We start from the raw sequence: 19,615 nt of genomic DNA, 5'->3' as shown, positions 1-19,615 counted from the left end.
CGCGGGGATGGAGGTGAAGCACAGGTGAAGGCCTGGGTGAAGCACAGCACTTCCTCACTGCCCTGAGCTGGCAGGAGAGCACTGGGGGTGGATGTGTCTATGGACAGCATGAAGGAAGGCCAGGGCTTTGGTTTACTCCTACCTAGGCTTGTTTATTCAAAGATTCAAACCTGTCACAGGATGTGGCTGACTCTCTTTGTCCCCACAGAGGAAAATGTTGATGCAAGTTTGTTCCTGAAGAGCTCTTCAATTCCTGAGAAAATAATTAACAATTAAAGCCCATTTGGAGAGGTCTCCAGTGTATTACATGGGTGGCATTATGGGAAATAAATGAGGTGGCACTCCATTCAGTAATTGTACCAGCTCTGAACAAAGAGTTGGTTTGAAATTGCTACTGCTTCTGTAACAGGGGCATAATAAGCAACAATACCTCACTGGTAATTGCTGAGGGTAGATTCCCTAAAATACAGGTTAATTCAGTTAGTCATAGAAAACAGCTTGACAAAAAGGTAACATTTATCTGGCAGCTGTTGTGAATGTGAACAGAATAACAGATGACCTGCAGCATTTTATTAAGCAGCAGGTAGTCTCTTACTGATTTCTTCTCAGCAACTGTTTTAAAACCAACCTTTATTATGGTTTTCTCTCAGTAGTTCTTTTGAACCTAAAAGTTAGAATTATGGTCTAATTCTATAAGCTTCTGCTCATAGAGATAGTTCATAAAGCCACTGACATCAGGGGAAATAATTTCTAAAGCGAGAAGTGATTATGTGAGATGGAGACTGGACCCATCTGTTCCCAGGTGAGGACCACAGTGCCCAGGCTGGGGCAGTGGGCTCAGGCCCATCATGTTTCCATTTCTAAAATTCCCTGTGTTGTCCTGAGGAAACCTTAAACATCTTTTGCATCTAAAAAGCAGAGATAACAATACCTGGTAGGTGAATTTGTATTTCCTGAGTGCCTTAAGATCCTCTGATTAAATGCACTTTGCAGCTGAAAGGATCACACAGTGGTTTTGCCTTCTGTGACTTCCAGACCTGCTGGTGGTTTTACCCACACACCACTCCAGTCCTGACAAGCTCATTTCCATCTGCACATCAATCTGTGTGCAGGAATCAGCTTCAGGGATGTGCCTGGTGTGGTGGGGGAGAGGTTTGTTTTTAAATGCAGCAGCACAACAAATGATAGGTTAAAAAGGACTTCACCAGTAAAGGTAACTGCTTATGCACTTCATCCTATCAAATCTGAGGGGTACTTTATTATTTAGGGTGAAATCTCGTTGTACTGACATTCATGGCTTTTTGAAGTTTTTGCAGGTTTTCTTGAAGTTCAAGGTCCCTTTGAAGTTTTCCCAGAGCAGTCAGGCAGAAACACAGAGAAGATGAATGAATCCCCTCTACCTTTCAATAGCAATGTATGGTAAACAGCAGAGCCACCTTCCAGGAAAGGAAAGTGTTCACCACACCATCACCCTATCACCTATGCAGACCTCCAGATAAGCTCTCTGTGAGGATGGACTTTGCCTCCTCATTTCCATCCTTGTGGGGACGTCTCAAATTGTAATCATTAACGAACTATCCCTGTAATGGAAGAGTGACTGTGCAGTCTGGATATCATTCAGAGCTGCTTTGGGAAACGAGAAGTTACAGAAAATGCCCAGCAGGTATCACAAAGCAGCAGCCGACGGCAATTTGGACCTCTTGAAAGAAGCCACTAGGAAAGACCTCAATACTTCAGATGAAGATGGGATGACACCCACCCTTCTGGCAGCATACCATGGGTATCTGGAAGCTCTGGAAGTCATATGTCGGAGGGGGTAAGTCAACAGGCCTTCAGTGCTTAAAGCTTGTGGTTTAAAACTATAATTAGTGTGTCATTTTCCTAATGCCCCGGTGACCTCAGACCCAAAAAGGGTGGAAATCACAGCAATTTCTTTCACTGCAATTGCCCAGAGTTGTTTCTCTTCATGGGCAATGGCCCAGGACATGAGAGCAGGTCTGTACGTGCGGTCAGTGAAGCCGCGTCGACAACAGCGGGACCGTCTCGTACACGGAGTCAGCAGGAGCAGGGCCCCGGGACTTCACCCCTTGTAATGCAGGAGAACTTGGCCAACGACCTTTCGTGACAACTTATCCTTGAAAATGGCCCTAGAGAACTGCATCATTTAATACATTTTTAGCAAAATATCTCTCCCGCTTGCTGCCAAAGTGCAGTTAGAAGACAACTATGAAGGTTTCATTCCTTCCGAAGGGAAGTCACAAACAATAGTTTTAAGACAGTGACATCTAAAATTGTTGTTTCTCTGCTTTTTATAATATTAGCAACTACTATCATGATTAAAGTTTAATACTGTTTCAGAAGCTGGGGTATGATATTTGAAAACCTGAAAAAAAAAATAAGGAAGGTTTTCTACAGGCTTATTTTCTAATAGTAATATTTCTGCTTGGTATCATTTAAATGTACTACATGCTTAAAAAGTATTATTTAAATGGTAATTTTCTCCCCACTGTCTGTACTCTCTTGCTTGGAGCCTACCTTTTAAGCTGTGATACTTAAGCTGTAATATTAGAATAAGATCTAATAAAAGAAAACCTGCTGTTGTGCAGGGATACAGTTAATAAAATACTCCTGGGCCGAGATGAAGATTAACCTGACCTGTATTTTGGAGAGAAAACTTGAAAAACTATTTGGATGTATCTGAGTTTCCTTCTATTAAAAATAGAAAGAAAATATGGAATAAAAATAGGTTTTTCATAGATTTGCTTTATAGCTCATTGAGCTCAGGTGTGGCTGTAATAACACAATAAAAAAGACCTTTGTACCGCATGGTTATTGCTGTGTCCCCTGAAGAAGCAAAAATAGATTGACAGTTTTTCAACTCCTATAATTAAGGCAGCTCCAATACTTGACTTGACTCTAGAGTCAATAAAGGTTTGTCCCTGAACACCCAGAAGACAGAACAACTAGCTAAGAAACAAATAAAATAATTAGTTTTAAGAATTTGAGTGAAAAATATGTCTTCTATCATATAAACTGATGGAAGTCACAGAGGATAACATGAAGATCAGAATTTCTATGTACTTGTTATTTAATTTATTTCTAATTCTTTTTCTTGATAGAGAACAGCTTTGGGACTGTATTGCCCTCACAATCTTCAAACATATGCCTCCACTTCTATTTTAATCCAAGATTTCTTAACACAATCAGCAAGCTGGGGCTGTCAGAGATATAGCTGTAGTCTATAGCTTTTTCCTCACTGTTGTCTCACAGTCCAGAAGCTGAACTTTGAAAGATGTTCAATCTGTTCTGCAGTCATTTAATGTCTTCTTGTGAGAAAGTACTTTAATTTATCAAAGTACTTGAAGTTATTATTGAATTTCTTTTTAACAAATACCTCCTTTCCTTGAAGAGGTTTCCCAACAAAGGCACTGAGATACAGGATGGTTTTCTTTAGAGTGTTGCAGATTTTGGGACTCTAAAGATTGCAATAAATTCAGCCCTTGCAAAATGTAGCTACACCATCAAGAAACCCTTCTCATCCTGAAATAGCTTATCTTCCCAGGTATCAAGAGACATTTTATCTGCTTGCTTTGCAGGTACATGAATAAAGGCAAGACCAAGTAGCAGAACTGGTCTCCTTTGTGTGAGCTTCTTTCTTGGGAAAGCAGGGAAAAAAGGAGTGTGAGAACCCAAAGTAGATGTTAAACCTTACCCAAAGTCGCACTGAGCTGGGAACACACACTGTCAATTGTTTGAGGCTCAAAGGCTGGCAGGCTCCATGGGGAAAAGAGACCACAAACAGCTCTGAAGGGACTGGGGGAGAACAATGACACAGCACTCCAACACTCAGGATAATGCAGCATGTCTGCTAATGTGGGAATTACGGAATCTGGCATGCTCAGACACAGTCAGGCCGTTCCCCAGGGCAAAGCCACAAAAGCAGAAACATGTACACATGGTTTCCATATGTACAAGTGTAGAAACTTTGATCCTCAGCTGCCACCTCCTCTGTAGAAATGCCCGGGCTCTTGTAGCCCATCATGCTCAGACTTCTCATTGCTCCCCAGTGCCAGCAGCTCTGTGCCTCTGCTCTGCAGGGACCCCCAACCTCCCTCTTGCCTGTGGCATTTCAGGCTGAAGGATGTTTTCAGATTGGACCCTCAATAAATGTGTTAGTACTTTGCTTCAGAGAAACTCAAAGCCAGAGATCAATGCCTGAAGGAGATTTTGTGTTAGGACAGACCATTTCATTCATAGTACAGCTGCTGTGGAACTGATCTCCAAGTCCCTGACATGATCAAACCCCCAGGAGTAGAAATTCTTCTTGAAAATTTGACTCCTGGCTCTGAAGTTACTAAAGGTTTTGGGCTAGTATGGCTGCCTTGGTTACTAGTCACAGAAGACTCAAGCTCTGTTCTGAACCATTGCTAACATTGATCCTGCTAAAGTTCAAGCCTGTTGCTGTTTGCAGGCAGCAGTTCAGTGTCAAGTCAGTGCAAGAGTTAAAAAGAAAGCAATACTTTTCACTGGCTTTAAATTCAATTGAACAGATGTGGTATTTTATTTTCAAATCAGCTTCTGTTTTTCAAGCCCCATAAGCAAAAGCAGCTTAAGGATAGCAAAAGAGCTGAAGAAAAACAACAGCATCTATCTGAGCTCAGTCTGTTAGAAGTGGAGACAAACATGTAATCAGGGCTTTACTCTTAATCATTTACCTATTACCTACCAAAAATGTTACTGCATGGGCTCATTAAATATGTATCTCTGTGGCCACTGAAGAATCCTCCTAATACTGCCCCTACATAAGGCATGCAAAATATTCCACACAAAAGCTATTGAAACAGCTTTGCTGTTAATTCCAACAAGTTTATGTCAAAACCTGAGACCACTTTGAACTGCCAGCAGCAAAGCTGTGGGAGCAGAACCCCCTGCATGCACACAGGTGGCTGCTTATTTCTGTCCCATGGCAGGAGGCAGGTGAGACTGGCAGGGAGCAAAGCAAGCCCTGGCAGTAGCACTGCCAGACTCTGGGATGACACAAAGGAGATACCCTGGCTTTGTAATGAGGAGTTGCATAAGCAGTTGCATCGAGCCCCAACCAGCTGGCTTCATTCAAAAACGGCAGGAATTAAGAGCTCATGCCACACAAACAGCCCAAAAGCCAGTGCTTGTGTCAGTCTGTGCAGCACCGTTCTAGAGGCTGGAGCTGACTTGTTCCCAGGAGACCATCCTGATAGCAAAGCAGAGCTAAACGTCTAGTATGTGATCAATCTCAGGGCAGTGCAACGTTTGGGTATGTCCAGCTCACTGTCTGCTCATTTCCTTCTCAGAGGTGATCCTGACAAATGTGACATATGGGGGAACACACCTCTCCACCACGCTGCTTGCAACGGTCACATCCATTGTGTTTCTTTTTTGATCAACTTTGGTGCTAACATCTTTGCCCTGGACAATGACCTCTGCACACCCCTGGAGGCGGCTGCCAGCAGAGACCGCAACGAATGTGTCAGAATCCTGGACAAAGCTGCCACTGAGCAGAACATCCTGAATCCAAAGAGGGTCTCCAAACTGAAAGCACAGGCCCAGAGGAATGCAGAGAAACAAATCAAGGAATGTGAGAAGCGCCAAGAGAAACACCAGCATGAAATGAACCGGAATTACATTAAAGAAAAGATTGGCACAGTAAATTCTTCCAGAGGGACACACTCCAGAGTAAAGCTACCTAGTCGTCTCTTTGCTTCAAATACAAAAAGTTCTTTCTCCAAAAATCTCAAAGATACCTTGAAACTGAAGGCAAAAATGATGGGTGACAGCACGAGAAGTCAGGGAACACAAAGCAATAACCAAGAGGATGGTATGGCTAGGAGAACTGTGATGCATTTGTTTGATGAGAAAGAGGAGGATGAATTACCGAATGACCTTGGAGAGAAGAACTTCTCTGACAATGACAGTCAGCTCTCCATTTTTAAGCGGCCAGGACTCGGCAAGATTGTATTTGGAAGGAATCTGGCTGCAGATGTAAATCCTGAAAGCATGTCTTCTGAGAAAGAAAGTATAAGCTTTAAAACGTCCAATGAGCTCTTTCTGTATGAAAATGCTGAGAACGGTAGGGAAGATAATGCCGAAAATGGTGCTGATATCCCTTGGCAAGAGGAAGAAGTCATTTGGGATGATGAGGAAGCAGAGAACACACCCCTTGAGGTATTTCTGGCATCACAGATGCTGGATGAGTTTCTTCCAGCCTTCATGAGGGAAAAAATTGATTTGGATGCCCTGATGTTATGTTCTGATGAAGATCTACAAAGCATTCAGATAGAGCTTGGGCCCAGAAAAAAAGTCCTGAATGCTGTGAATAAAAGACACCAAGCACTCAAGAACCCTGGAAAGATTGTAGATACTGTCTTATAAATTAATGTATCTGTTGCTGTAACCTGCACACTGATTCATTATCTTTTCCTCTTCCCAAAAAGCATGGAATTCTTTTCAGACATCTACTAAAATAAAAGGCAAAGAGGCTACAAATTACTTTAGAAAGTACAGCAAGGACAAAGATTTTTCTGTCTGGCTGTGGTACACAGGGTATTAAGTCAAGCATATTCTGCCAAAAAGAAAAAATGTGAAGGTAAAAAAACCAAAAGCTCTAGATATAAAGATTTACTCTCTGAACTGTTATAGGGATTGGATTTATTTTGGTCTGAGTAACTTCAAGTATTAGTGAAGGCCAGCCACACTACATTCCTTAAAAAAGCCCTTTCTTTCTTCTTCAAAACCACAATGTAAAGAGCATTCCCAAAGTGTGAGAGCTTTGAGTTTTCTCCCTTTGCTTCTGTTAGATTGCTACAAACTGCCCTTCCTGGTACTGATGATATGTTAGAAATAGCACCTGAACCTTGATTTCAGCGGTGGTTTATTGACTCTAATAGCCTCTGAATCAATGTAGATAAGACTAATTTACAGCAAATTTTGTGTTCCTGTCAGTAAAGAGCTTTGCTGTTGTATTGGTATTAATTTAAAAATACATGAAGTACCTTGCCAGGAGATGTTTTGTGTAAGCTGTACAATTTTTTTATCTCAGTAGACTGGATACAGTTGCCAGCACCCATCATGTCCTAAATGGCACTAAAATCACGGTACTTTCAATTAGAAGAAGCTGAGATTATATTTTCAGGATTTTTTGTCTGTTTTGGTATATACTCAGCTTGGTTTTGATAGGGTGCACTTGGCATGTGAACTCCTAGAAACCAGGACTCTAATCCTACAGCATTTTCTGTTGGCTGTTGTCAGCCTTAGCCTGAAAACTGCGTGTAACTGGGTACACACACACCCCCAGCTCATGAAAAGTGAAAGTGAGACAGTGCTTCTGTGGAGTTCCTGTTCTTTGAAGTCTATCTGGAGGCATTCACAGCAGAGTTCATTTCTCACAGGCCTGTTCCTTTGAGATGCCAGCAGTATCTGGTATGAATTAGTCACTCCAGTTGAGTTTTGTTCATCTAATAAGGTTTTTGTAGCAACCATGTTCTAGCAAAGTTCATCAGATTTTAGAGGCTCAATTATTAGCAGGACTTTTATCTTTAAATCTCTTTTTATAGCTTTTCATTAGTCAGGTATTCTTTTTTTCCTTAGGGGTACACCACATTCGTGGACACTAATCCTAGTTAATGATCTTTTTTTTTATCTTCCTTCTTTCCACTCTTCTTGTTACTTCAATTTGTATATTATAATTCCTTTCCTTAGGTGGACTTTATACTGCATTCTTTCATCCTCAGACTTCAGCAGGTCAATATTTTCTTCTATTAAGCAGTCTCAAAGTCCTGTTCTGTGCAGCCTTCACTGCTGTGCTCAGCACAGTAATTCAACCAGACAGCACTCCCCCAGGCTCTGGGGGCTCGGCTGTTTTCATTTTGTCTAAGAAAGTCACACATTTTTAACAAAGCAAGATGGAAATTATAAATATTTTAAGGCATATGATTTTGAAGTGTCAAATCCTATCATTCTTAGTCACATAACTGATGTAAAAATGTAAGGCATTCTCCACCCTTGAGATGCAGCAAGCCAAGCCTCATCACTCTCTGCATCTTCCCCTCCCTGCAGCTGCAGTGGCTGAATTCTACCATCCTGACATAAAAGGTTGAGACTGAGGCCTGTGCTGCTCTGATGACTTCTCTGAAGTGCAAAGTGGTGAGCATAATGTACCTTTCATGGGCAGATCTTAAATAACTGGGTCAGATACATTTATGCAGGGAAATGCTTAAAAAAATTTGCCAGTGCCTGTCACTGATGGAAGCCAAATGTAGATAGGAGAGAAGGGACCTGGAGAAATTGCACATTAGGGGTATCTCTAAATTGCACTGGAAATCTACATCTTTGCATACTCATCTGTCAATCTGCCTGACTGCTGTGGCCTCTGACAACCAGAGATAATGGCAGATGCTATTGGCACAGAAATGGACTGACTCCATTGTCACAATCATCCAATGTGTTTAGGTACATTCTTAGGTATCCACAGTAACTCTACAAAGCTAGCAGAAGCAGCACAAGATCTGCAAGAGGCCCTGGTCCTTCTGGAACTGCATCTAGAGACTGAGTAAGAAGCCTCAGAGCATCCCATATGACACTTATCTTCAAGCAACTGAATCAATCCCAGTATATATACCCTTTTAAAATAAATAGTGCAATAGTGCAAAATAAAATAGAAAGTGCAATACTGCTACTCCTTTCCTTCCAGGGTCATTCTGGAAATTAGCCTCTGGTGTACAGCAGCCAAGTGGAAAAATTGGGGGAAAAAATTAAAAGAAACATTCACATTTAATTTCTTTTCCACTCATCTGCTTTGCTATTTTCCATTTTTTTTTCACCAATCCCTTTCTTTCCTTTATATTTGGAAGTATTTAAATTAATAAATTGCAGATTTGACTCCTTAGTAACATTTGTACAGTGCAGTTCAGTTGGAGAGACATTATATACCACATATGTAATCCTACAGTCCAATTCAAACCCAAACCATAAAACCATAGGTCCTCACATGATCACAGCCTTGCCAAGTACAATATTCTCCTTCCTTAAGGATTTAATACTCTGCACTGGACAGACATCAATAGAAGGAAATATGCAGCACAGGACAATGACTGCAAAATTGAGTATCACAGTGGAGCAGAGCAGTCTCAATTTATTTTCCTCTTTACATTCAGTGATCACATTTACTGACAGCCACTGCAACAACTTGCACAGTTTCTTCCTCCTATTCAAAAAAATCCCAGAAACCCAAACCAAAAGTAATAGACAACAAAGAGTCAAAGAAAAACAACAGTATGTATTTAATTTTAACGTAAGTGCAAGTTACACAATTTCTTGAGACTGATTTGTAAGAGAAGCAAACATGGAAAAAATATTATATTATTTCCCCTTAATAAACTAAAGATGGCATGCAAACATCTCCTATTGTAACTGTATCAAATCCTCTTCATAAATTCAGAGGTACAATGCTGAAGCCAGGCTCCTAGAACCTCCTACTGCCAGTGAAAGCTGAGAACACCATCGGTTTTCGGAACCAGGTTTTTGGACTGGTTCTACTTTGAAAGTGCCTAGTCTGTGGAAGAGTACATGTGGAAATCAACTGCATTTGTCCTCCTCCCAAACACTAAGTCTCATTTGAAACTACAAACCTTGTTTTACACAGGGGTTTTACACAGAACTGGGGTACCAGTGTCATAAGAAATGCAAGTTTCCAGACAGTTCTGGAATGATGGGACACCAACAGCTGTTGCATTTGTCTCAAGCTAGAGGAATTCTCTATTGCTGAAGTAACAGGCTAAGGCAACACTCATGATATCTGAACATTTCAGAAATGACAAAGAAGAAAAAATGTGTAAAAATAGAATGGCAGTTTTGCTACTGCCATTCTGACAGAGAAATTTCTTTCTCTGTTTCTGCTGATATGAACAAGATCAACAGTTAGACTTCTATCCACAAACACATCCCTTGGCCCTATTCACTTACTGGTCTGGTACTCTCCCATGCTAAAACCCTGCAAATTACTACAAACTCTGCCATTTACTACTTTTTTCCAACAAATTTACATCAGGCTTATAATCTGGAGTATTATTTATGTCATACCTGCACTGCACTCATTAACCTCTTCTATACTTACTTTTGCACCATCAAGGGCTTTAAAGCTAAAAGCTTCTGAACCTCCTTCCTGTTGCTCCACTGTATTCTACTGGCATCAAAACAGAATGACCATGTCATCTAATCCTTCCACAGAGTGAAGAAACACTTCATAGCCTGTATGAAATAATACGTAAGTAGAAATAGAAACTTCATAAGGCACAACTCTAGCTTGACACAGGCATTTGTTTCCAGGGAAAAAGCTATTTTTCAGCAGATGCTCATTCTTTTGTAAGGCAGTTGCATAACAGCACAAAACTGGAACTTTTATGTAGAACATCACTGAGTTCCTCTGCCAAGAAAGGGTCATGGAAATCCCTGGCCCAGCTAATACCTCCTGGGATAAAAGAACAATTACCATCTGAGGCCTGGTACAGCCAAGCTGAAAACATTTGCCTGTATACTAGAAGTTTATTTCACTGAAATCAATTTGGATGGTTCCAACCTCTAGGAAGCTTAGAAAAAGAACTTAGAACAGCATAAATTATTTAAAAGTATCTCCCAACAGAACACAGATAAAAGTTAAATCAAAACACATTTTTAATGCTCACATTTTGGGTGACCCCTTGCAATATGAAAATGGTAAAATCCCATCCAGGAACGTACCGAAGGAGGTACTGAGTATAGTTTCCTCCCAGTTAAAATGTACATAATATTAGCTCTGATTGTTTGCACTCTAAGTCTTCCTGAGCCATGTCTTTCACAACAAGAGACAGAACTGTATGGAGGCATCATTATTTATACAACATCCCACACAGAAGGGTGCTCTTAAATGAGAAGAGTGTCAGGTCTGAAGATAGGGAAGGGGGATTGTGGGCAGTGAAAGTAAGGATGGTGCCTTCTAGATCCCAGTCTGAGTTGGAAGGAAAGAGGTGTCCAGGAGTCAGGGGTGGGCTGTGTTTACAGGAGAAACTAGGATACTGCCAGTGTAGCACTGAAACCCCCAAGTGCATTTAAAGTACCACCACAGGTAAATATGATCCCAGGGTCCATTCTCCAAACTGATCTTTTACTCCAGTATGCATTACCTCTCTCAAAATAAGAAATCGACCCAGAGACTTCTGCTACATAAATAATAAGGGAGGACAGGCATTGATTCCAGAATTGTACACAAATACATAAAAATGCCCTTGTTAGTATTACTGCAAACATCTAATACTTTCTGTTATACAACATATATTTATTAGTAATACTGCAGGTATCTAATACTTGCCATTAGAAAACTGTAGAAGTTAATCTATTGCTGACATTTTACTTTTCACTCTTGGATGTTCTAGAAGGGCCACATTCAGGTATGACTGGTGTCTTTCTTGTTAACAAAAGATCCAAGGAAACTAAGTGCAAACAATTCTCTTGGCCTCCTGGGCACTGTAGATTTCTCTCTTCAGTTACCAGCTGACCATGAATCATAAACAAATTTTGCTGCTACTGTATCTTCAACTGCCATTCCTGAAAAAGAATTAAAGTCACCTTCAAACAGTTCTTCAGCTGTACAAAACAACATAGCTTCAGGAGGGAAAAGAAGGCCTCAGGAAATTATCTAACCGGACAGGAAGAGAATCATTGCCCATCCCAAATGCCTACAGTGTTCATTTCATTTGAAGTTTATAGCCACCATGTAACAGTATGAATCTAATAATCAGTGTTCATATCCCAGCTTTTGGACCCCTTTCCCCCAAACATCACCTCCAATCCCCCAGTACACTGCCACATTGTCTATAGTGTAGACAGACTCCATGGGCATAACAGCAGGGCACTCAGCTTGGAGCTGTATTAATAAACACTGCAGTTGTGTTCAATAACTGTGAGATGGAAAAATGCACTTCTTCCTATTGTTTGTTTGCTTTCCTATCACTTTTCATTACATCAGCACTGCTTGATAAATAAAGAAAAGTAAAAAGGGAAAATGCAAATCACATTCTGGTTTCTTATGGAGAGTTCATTGCCACAGCAATTTGGAAGATGATCAGCAGCTTTCCCACGCATGGGGGAACCTAATACATAACAAGGCATTGTTTTCTGTCAGACTTGTACACAGGAGGGGTTGTTCTTACCCAGTGATTTAAACACTGTTGTTTTCTCAGGCAGGGCTGGTTTTGTACCCTTCACTACCTCTCCCAGCTCAGCAAAAATCTCTGCCTGTGAAACAAACACATATTTATACAAACCCATAATATCCATACATGTTTTAAGAAAAAAACTTTTTTTTTTTTTCTGAGTGACTTCAAAACAACTCCAGTTCTGCCATCCCAAAACTGATTCCTTTCCATAGTGAAGCAGATCAGTATTCAGATAAATGATACAGAAACTGGACAGGAATCACAGAGGAGTGGAATGGTTTTCAGAGGAAAACAGCTGATGAACTTTTCTCAGTCAATAAGGAATTTCACAGTGGATATCTTGTTCCTTATCCAAAAAAACCCAAGGAGTGCCACACACTTTACCATATCTGGACCTATTATGTTAAACCTCAAAAGTGAAAAACATATTTGCTCTGCAAAAACATTAAAAGAGAGAAAGAAAATTCCATTAAACCTAAAAGAGTCCCTGCCATCAGACTTCTGCAGATTACTGTCTGCTTGGTTTCTGCTGTTCATTCTCTAGAGGCCTGATGTGTGCCAATCCCACTGAAATCTTACTGGAAGAAAGTTACATTTAACATAAGTTATACATAACATAACTACTGAACACTGCAGGAAATGTAGGTCTTTCATAACCAATATTTGGTTATTGTACACAAAGGCCAACTGCTTTGAAACCAGTTTATTTTTCAGCCTGTGCCTGGAAAGCATTAACAACTACATTTAATGCTCCAAGAAGTTTCAGGGCAGGACATAATCAATACCAACTCATTTCAGATACAAGCCAGTTGCCACAGAAATAAAGCCCCTAATTTCAGAAAGTCTTACCCCTGATAATATAACATCTCCTGATTCTGTGAGAGCAGCCTCTCTGGAATCCACAAACAGAACAGAATTCTTCATCAGTTCATCATCCAGTTCTCTCCAGTCTGGTCTGCTTGCTCCAACAGCTAAGAACACAAAACTGATCAACTTGGGAGGAATGTTTAAAACTAATTCAAACCACATTTTCTCCAAAAGACATGTGGGAAGTAACAATGGACATTATTGTGAAAATGTAATATACAAACAATCTGATGTTAGCACTGGAGACATGTTGATTAATAAAACAACAACAAAAAAAAGAGATGTGCATGAGCAACTGGGAAAAAGCCTGGATTTCTCTCAATCTGGCCCCAGCTGCAACATTGATCTATACAAGGCATGTTTCTGTAGGTGCTAGAGCCCTAAATTTCCAATTTCATTGTTAATGAAGGATGACATTGGATCCAACCCTCCAAATTACAGCTCATTAAAATGTACAGCATCCTTGGCTTCTAGTCATGAAAACAAATCAAGGAACAAGATCACTATCAACTTGTTATGGGCTACAATACCCCAAACAGCCATACTGTGGTCAAATGTTAAAGAGCACCAACTGCCATAGAATAATAAATTCCATATTGCTTGAATGCCTCCTTGAAGAGCACAAATGCCTCAACGGGGGGAAAAAAACACAAGCCAAAGAAAGGAGAGAGGCCTTTGTGTATGTATCGCCTCAGTGGCTGCAGACCTTAATTGATTTTGGTTCAACTTCTGGCTTCCATTCTCTGACATAACACAGACAACAACATTAAATGACAAAAGACTAAATTGAGTTTGAAAAATTGATAGGATGCTGCTGGAATGCAGGACCTTCCTTTAAATTGTTTCCTTTGACAAGTTGCTTTTGTCTTATCACCACGCCATTTGGAAAGTGCACAAGGTTGTCTGACCCAGGCCCACAATTAATAAAATAAGCAAATGTGGGAATGTCCAGAGACTCCAAAGAATTGTGTGGCAACATCAACACAAAGTAGGAAAAAAAAAAAAGCCGCAAACCCCACCATAATTAGATGTCAAATTGTCAAGTTGTTAACTAGGTTATTGCATCTTTTTAACTCAGGTAAAAAAAATTAAATTTAAAAATCTATGTTGTCAGATTATAAAGGAGTAAATACAGGAGCTGACAAAATTAGATGAAGAAAAGATGACAACTACCAGGGAAACAGTAGAATAAGCACGAATCACATAGGACATAACATGTTTGTATGGAGTATTGAAATAGAGAGAGCAAGGTGAACATCACGTGACAAAATGGTAGCAAAGATAATGCACCACAGGGGAAAAAAGCATAACTCCTGCTCTAGAAAAAAATCAGTGCTGGAGTATGCAGAAGTTCTGGTTCCAGCCCGTCAGGAAGACAGGGCTGGGAAAAGTGGTCCTTACTACAGAGAAGTCAAAATGGAAAGAGCATTAATTCTGAGAAGCACAGAGTATTGCTTTCGAAGAGTTTTTGATGCTAAACAATGTGATAGCAAATGCATCTTTTAAACAATGAGAGGATAACATACCATTGATATGGGCACCTGGTTTTACCCAGTCTCCAAATAAAATTGGTGCTGTTGCCATAGTGACTGTTACAATCACATCAGCCCCAGTAACTGCCTCCTGAGCAGAAGCACAGACCTGCACTGGGCCATGAACTGAACTAGCAAACTTCACCGCTTTCTCTTTGGTGCGATTCCATATCCTGACCTCCAAGGGAAAAAAGACAAAACAGATTAGCTCGGGGAACTTCTCCTTGCTGAAACAGAACATTGTTTTATTTTTTAGTAGATATATAAGTGTATCCCAAAGGTGGGTTTTTTCCCCACTAATGTTCTCCTCACAGAAGCGAGGAATTGCATGTGTGAGCAGTTACACTTGTAATGACCATTAGAGCTGTATTTGTAAAATACAAATATTCCCAATAAATCTGTTTGAGAGAAAAGCACACAAAGGTCATAAGAGTATGGCACACATAACACGATTCTCTCTCACAGAGAGAAAGAGCCATCTGAATCCACCTGGTTTCCAAGCCTTTTTTCCTTTTTTTTTTCAGACCACCATTTGAGTAAGAAATTCTACAGGTACTCAGAGTATTCTTTAACTTCATTTGCTACAGTATGGTTTATTTATATTAAGTGCTCTTGAAACAATGAAGAAAAATAGATGCATCCTGTTAAGATGTGTCCATTACCTCTTTAAATGTGAACAGCTCCATGAAGATATCATAATGGCTATAAGCTTGAACACCAGCTCCCAAAATACACAGCACTTCTGCAAAAGGTGGCATTAACAGCTAAAAAGTATCAAATAATAAAAAAACAGAATATGTAAGGACAATATATTAACAGATAAGACAACTACATACCAAAATACCACAAAAGAAAGCAGTATCTTTAGTCCTTTTAAACAAAAAAGTTTTAATGCAAAAGCTAGTATTGATTCATATTAATATAAAATAATATTAAATTACATATATATATATACACACATTTTTAAAATGCAAAAGCTAGTGTCAATAGCACTGAAGTACATCTTAACTTGATTCCTGTTTTGCTTTCACCAGCTTTTGAAATTGAGGCTTAACATGGAACAGCATGAGCCAATGCAAATTCTGGGGGCTCAGCACACTCTAATATTAGTTTAATGTATTACACACAGGTGACTAATTAAGTGTAAAACCACAGTGTTGATGTTCTGCACACAATACCAAAACCTATCAGTACTGAAAGTGGTAGCTGTGTGGGGAAACTGGTTTTGGTACCTTCAAACTAAGCTTTGTTTTCAATTCACTAAAGACATAAATCATTCCACAAACAGGCCTTGACATTGTAAGAGCCAAGATATGCATGCATCAGGTATTCTAAGAATAGGAACAGTCTTAAGGAATTAATATTAAAATTCTATTCTGATTGCTTTTGGTTTTCTGGTTTAGTTCTTGCCTGTGATTCACTAGTACTTGGCAAAGGTGATGAGAGGGCTGCTGGAGTGCAGCCCAAGGCTATCCTGGTGTCTTGTTTATGCATTTGCTGAGGCCACTAATTTCTGTATAGGTTTAGAATTGTCTAGGCTCTCAATGCTTATTTTGCTGCAAATAGATTGCAAAAAAATCTCATTGATCCCATTTCTCAGCAGCAATGTTCCTTTCAAAGACTCTGAAGCACTGATTCAAAGACTCTTGCATAAAAGCACAGGTCTTTGAAAACCAAATGCCATAAAGAGGACAAGATGACAACTATGAGCTAAACTCAAAACACTCCTGAAGATTTCCCAAAACAGCAGATGACAATGAAGGATCTGATCTTGAAGTGCCTTCCACAGCCAAGCTCCTTTGAGGCCAGCAGAGCCTTGACTGTGTAAAAACGGTAAGAACTGCCTAAGGAAAGAATGGCTGAGATGAATGGTCCTATAACCTCATGTCCAAGGAATTCTTTGTAAGTTGTTTTGTCCCTTAGACCAGGGGAAGCTCTTGGGGGCAGGTTCTTCACTCCAATTTAATGTCAGTTTAGCTCTGTTGCCATGGACAAACTCCTGCTGGCACAAAGACTGCCACTAACCAAGTGGTGAGATCAGCCTTCAGTCTGATGCAAAGCTGATGGGTCAAAAACAGAGCTCTGGCCCTCTTCTTATTGTTTTAAAAAGAATTCAACAACTTCCAACTGAAATTGGAATGATGCAAAGCAACGTACAGCAAGATACACCTCCCCAGTTTTCAGAAAGAAAATCACAGAGGAAGACACCTCAGTAAATTCCCAGAAGGGGATGCAGACAAACCACAAAAACACAGCTTGGGTTGCTCTCCAGTCACGCACAAGTGTTAAAGCCAGGCATGACTCACCCAATTAAAACAGAGAACTGTGCTGTTAAGTTTTTCCTGAAAACACGTATGTTAACATAAATCTAATTTAAAGATACATTTGATTAAAATTCACATGCACTGAAAGCCACTTACATAATTCCCTCTGGTTATTTATTATATAACAGATTCTGCCCTGATTTAGGAAAGAGAACACATACCTTGGTAGCAATTGCAGAAACTGCAGCTGTTCGTTTTGCTGTAATGACACTGCCATCTATGACCTTTTTAAAAAAGAAGTTCAAACAGACTGAAATGAACACTGAAAATATGAATGAATACCAAACATCTTCATCTGATTTGTGAATTACATGCTATTACTGGGCACAGGTAAAAATACAAAAGTTGGCAATTTCCATCATAGCAACCACAAAACATACACAATCACTCATTTAAACTCAGCAGATTCTCTGCCTATTCCAGTTCTTCCATGTCATTCCATCAGCACAAATGGAGTGAAAATTGATCAGAGCTGAGGCACCCCTAACTCACGCAGGTCTTTGTGCACTGCACTTCCTTTGCTTTCCATTGCAGGGCAGGGAACAGATCTGCAGTCCAGTAAGACCAGGGACCAGTGCAGGCTGGCAAGGGCTCACCAGTCTGTGCTGTCTTGGCCCCTACAAAGGGATGACCGGGAACCATTGAATTCTTTTAACTCATATCACACAGGGAGCACTCCTGCCTCAATGTGTATTAGCTACTGTGTACAAATTAATTAATGAGCTGTCCTGGCTTTGGCTGGAATGGAGGTAATTTTCTTTCTAGTAGCTGGCATAGTGCTGTGTTTTGGACTTAGTATGAAAACAACATTGATAACACACTGATGTTTTAGTTATTGCTAAGTAGTGCTTACATGAGTCAAGGACTTCTCAGCTTCTCATGCCCAGCCAGCAAGAAGCTGGCAGGAGGCACATCATGCTCAGTATATAAACTGGGGGGGGGGAAGAACAGGGGACAGAACTGCCAGGGGGACAACATAGCTCAGGAACTAGCTGTGTATCAGTCAGTGAGCAATGGCACTTGGTTTTAATATTTTTTATTATTATCTTCCTTTTCTGACCTGTTAAACTGTCTTTATCTCAACCCATGAGTTTAACCTTTTTTTTAATTACTCTCTCCCCCATTTCACTGGGGCGAGGCAGCGAGCTCAGAGGTTGTTTTAGCTGCCTGCCGGGTTAAACCACAAAAGGGGTTTAACAAGGTGATATGTATTCTGATACAGTTTAGGAATAAAATCCCAATATAGTTTTCTATACCAGTTTTGGCTCTTTAACAACTATTATTACTAAATTGTAATGAAAATTGTAAATATTCTTTAATTCTTCAAACAAACAAGCAGACAATCAGCCTAAACACTATTCCCTGTTATACCAATAACAAATCTCCTCAGATTTAACTTAAGATGGTTTAAGATCACTTCTTTACTCAGCAAAGGTTTGTTTTCTTCCCTTTCAAATGCAAGGTAGACTTTTCCTGATCGTTTCTTTCCTCTGGTCATTCTGTGAGACAACATACTAGACTCCCTTCAAATCACAAGTAGCAGTAAATAGCAGAGAGAGCACCATTTAACATGCATGAGAGACAGAATGCTTTAGGCCAAATCTTAAATTGGCACAAATACATTTTCATTGATGCTGCTGGTAAACACACCAACTAAGACCATCTCCAGCTTCTAACAATCAGAAGGGAGAACTGACAGAACATGAATGGAGGAGAACACGAGCATGCATGAAACTCACAGCTTTTAAACTGCCATTTCTTGGGTCAAATAAGAGGACAGTTGCTTGGTGAGAAGGGACAGAAGAATCCTTCTTGTGCTCATAAAAAGTCACCAACTTCGTTGTCAGAGCATCATCCACAGCACTGTAAGCTGGCATCACTCCTAGGAACCTTGTAAGAGAATTACTGACATTACTTAAGCACAGAAGCCCGCACTCACCAGAGTGGTTAACATCACACGGCTACTGACCAGTTAATCAGTAACTCGATATCAACGACCTTTTCTGATGTTTTAATTCCCGGTCCCCCGTTGCCTCTATCCCCGTTCCTCGCTCCAGAGGGGCCGCAACTCCCCCCGCCAGCTGTATCCCCAACCGTCCTCCCGGGTCCCGCCAGGCACCCTGGCAGCCCCTCACCCGCCGTGCCGGTGCACCGGCACCACGGTGCGCACGGGCTGCACGACGCCTCCCGCCGCGCCGGCCGAGAAGTTGGCCAGGGCCGCCTCCAGCGCCGGGAGCAGGAGGCTGGCGCGCTGCAGGTGCTTCTCCACCTCCTCGGCGCCGATGAAGACGGGCAGGTTGGAGCCCATGGCGAATAGCGGGACAACACCGGACCGCGGCACCGCTGACTGCCCGGCACCGCCACTAAGAGCCCGGCGGGCCGGCACCGCCCCCAGCCCGGTCCCGCCCCGCGGCCCACCCCGCAGCCGCGCTCCCGTCACAGCTCCCGGCCCCTGCCGCGCTCCCCTCACGGCAGGACGCCTCCCCCCGCCCCCTCCCCGGCAGCCCCGGGCACGGCCGCGCCCCCACAGGTGTCGCTGGTCGCCGCCCCACCTCAGCCCCGCCGCGGGAGAAGGCGAAGGCCACAGAACGGGCCTGCCGTGATTTATCGGCGGTTCGGCGCCTCCCGGAGGCCCCGCCGGGCCCGCGCCCCGAGGGGCGAACAGCAG

At 41.4% G+C, this 19,615-nt stretch overlaps 2 protein-coding genes across 3 annotated transcripts; one reads left to right on the top strand and one right to left on the bottom strand.

Annotated features, from left to right (window-relative positions):
- The first annotated feature begins 1,593 nt into the window (after positions 1-1,593).
- On the top strand, positions 1,594-8,920 carry ANKS4B (ankyrin repeat and sterile alpha motif domain containing 4B). Its single transcript, XM_051632712.1, has 2 exons — positions 1,594-1,816; positions 5,331-8,920. Exons 1-2 carry the CDS (start codon positions 1,653-1,655, stop codon positions 6,406-6,408), a joined length of 1,242 nt encoding a protein of 413 aa, XP_051488672.1. The 5' UTR covers positions 1,594-1,652; the 3' UTR covers positions 6,409-8,920.
- A 370-nt stretch (positions 8,921-9,290) lies between these two features.
- Positions 9,291-19,610, bottom strand: CRYM (crystallin mu). Of its 2 annotated transcripts, none has more exons than XM_051632714.1 (8): positions 19,500-19,610; positions 18,687-18,837; positions 17,109-17,171; positions 15,286-15,387; positions 14,618-14,801; positions 13,074-13,195; positions 12,219-12,303; positions 9,291-11,613 (listed from the first exon to the last, which is right to left on the bottom strand). In XM_051632714.1, exons 2-8 carry the CDS (start codon positions 18,822-18,824, stop codon positions 11,549-11,551), a joined length of 759 nt encoding a protein of 252 aa, XP_051488674.1. In that variant the 5' UTR covers positions 18,825-18,837; positions 19,500-19,610; the 3' UTR covers positions 9,291-11,548. The 2 variants fall into 2 exon arrangements, with proteins under 2 accessions (XP_051488674.1, XP_051488676.1); XM_051632716.1 differs by lacking the exon at positions 19,500-19,610 and adding an exon at positions 19,083-19,349.
- Between the last annotated feature and the right edge of the window lie 5 nt (positions 19,611-19,615).

Source organism: Apus apus, chromosome 14 (assembly GCF_020740795.1).
Source record: "Apus apus isolate bApuApu2 chromosome 14, bApuApu2.pri.cur, whole genome shotgun sequence".
NCBI lineage: Eukaryota > Metazoa > Chordata > Aves > Apodiformes > Apodidae > Apus > Apus apus.
This window is presented reverse-complemented; position numbering and strand designations above follow the sequence as displayed.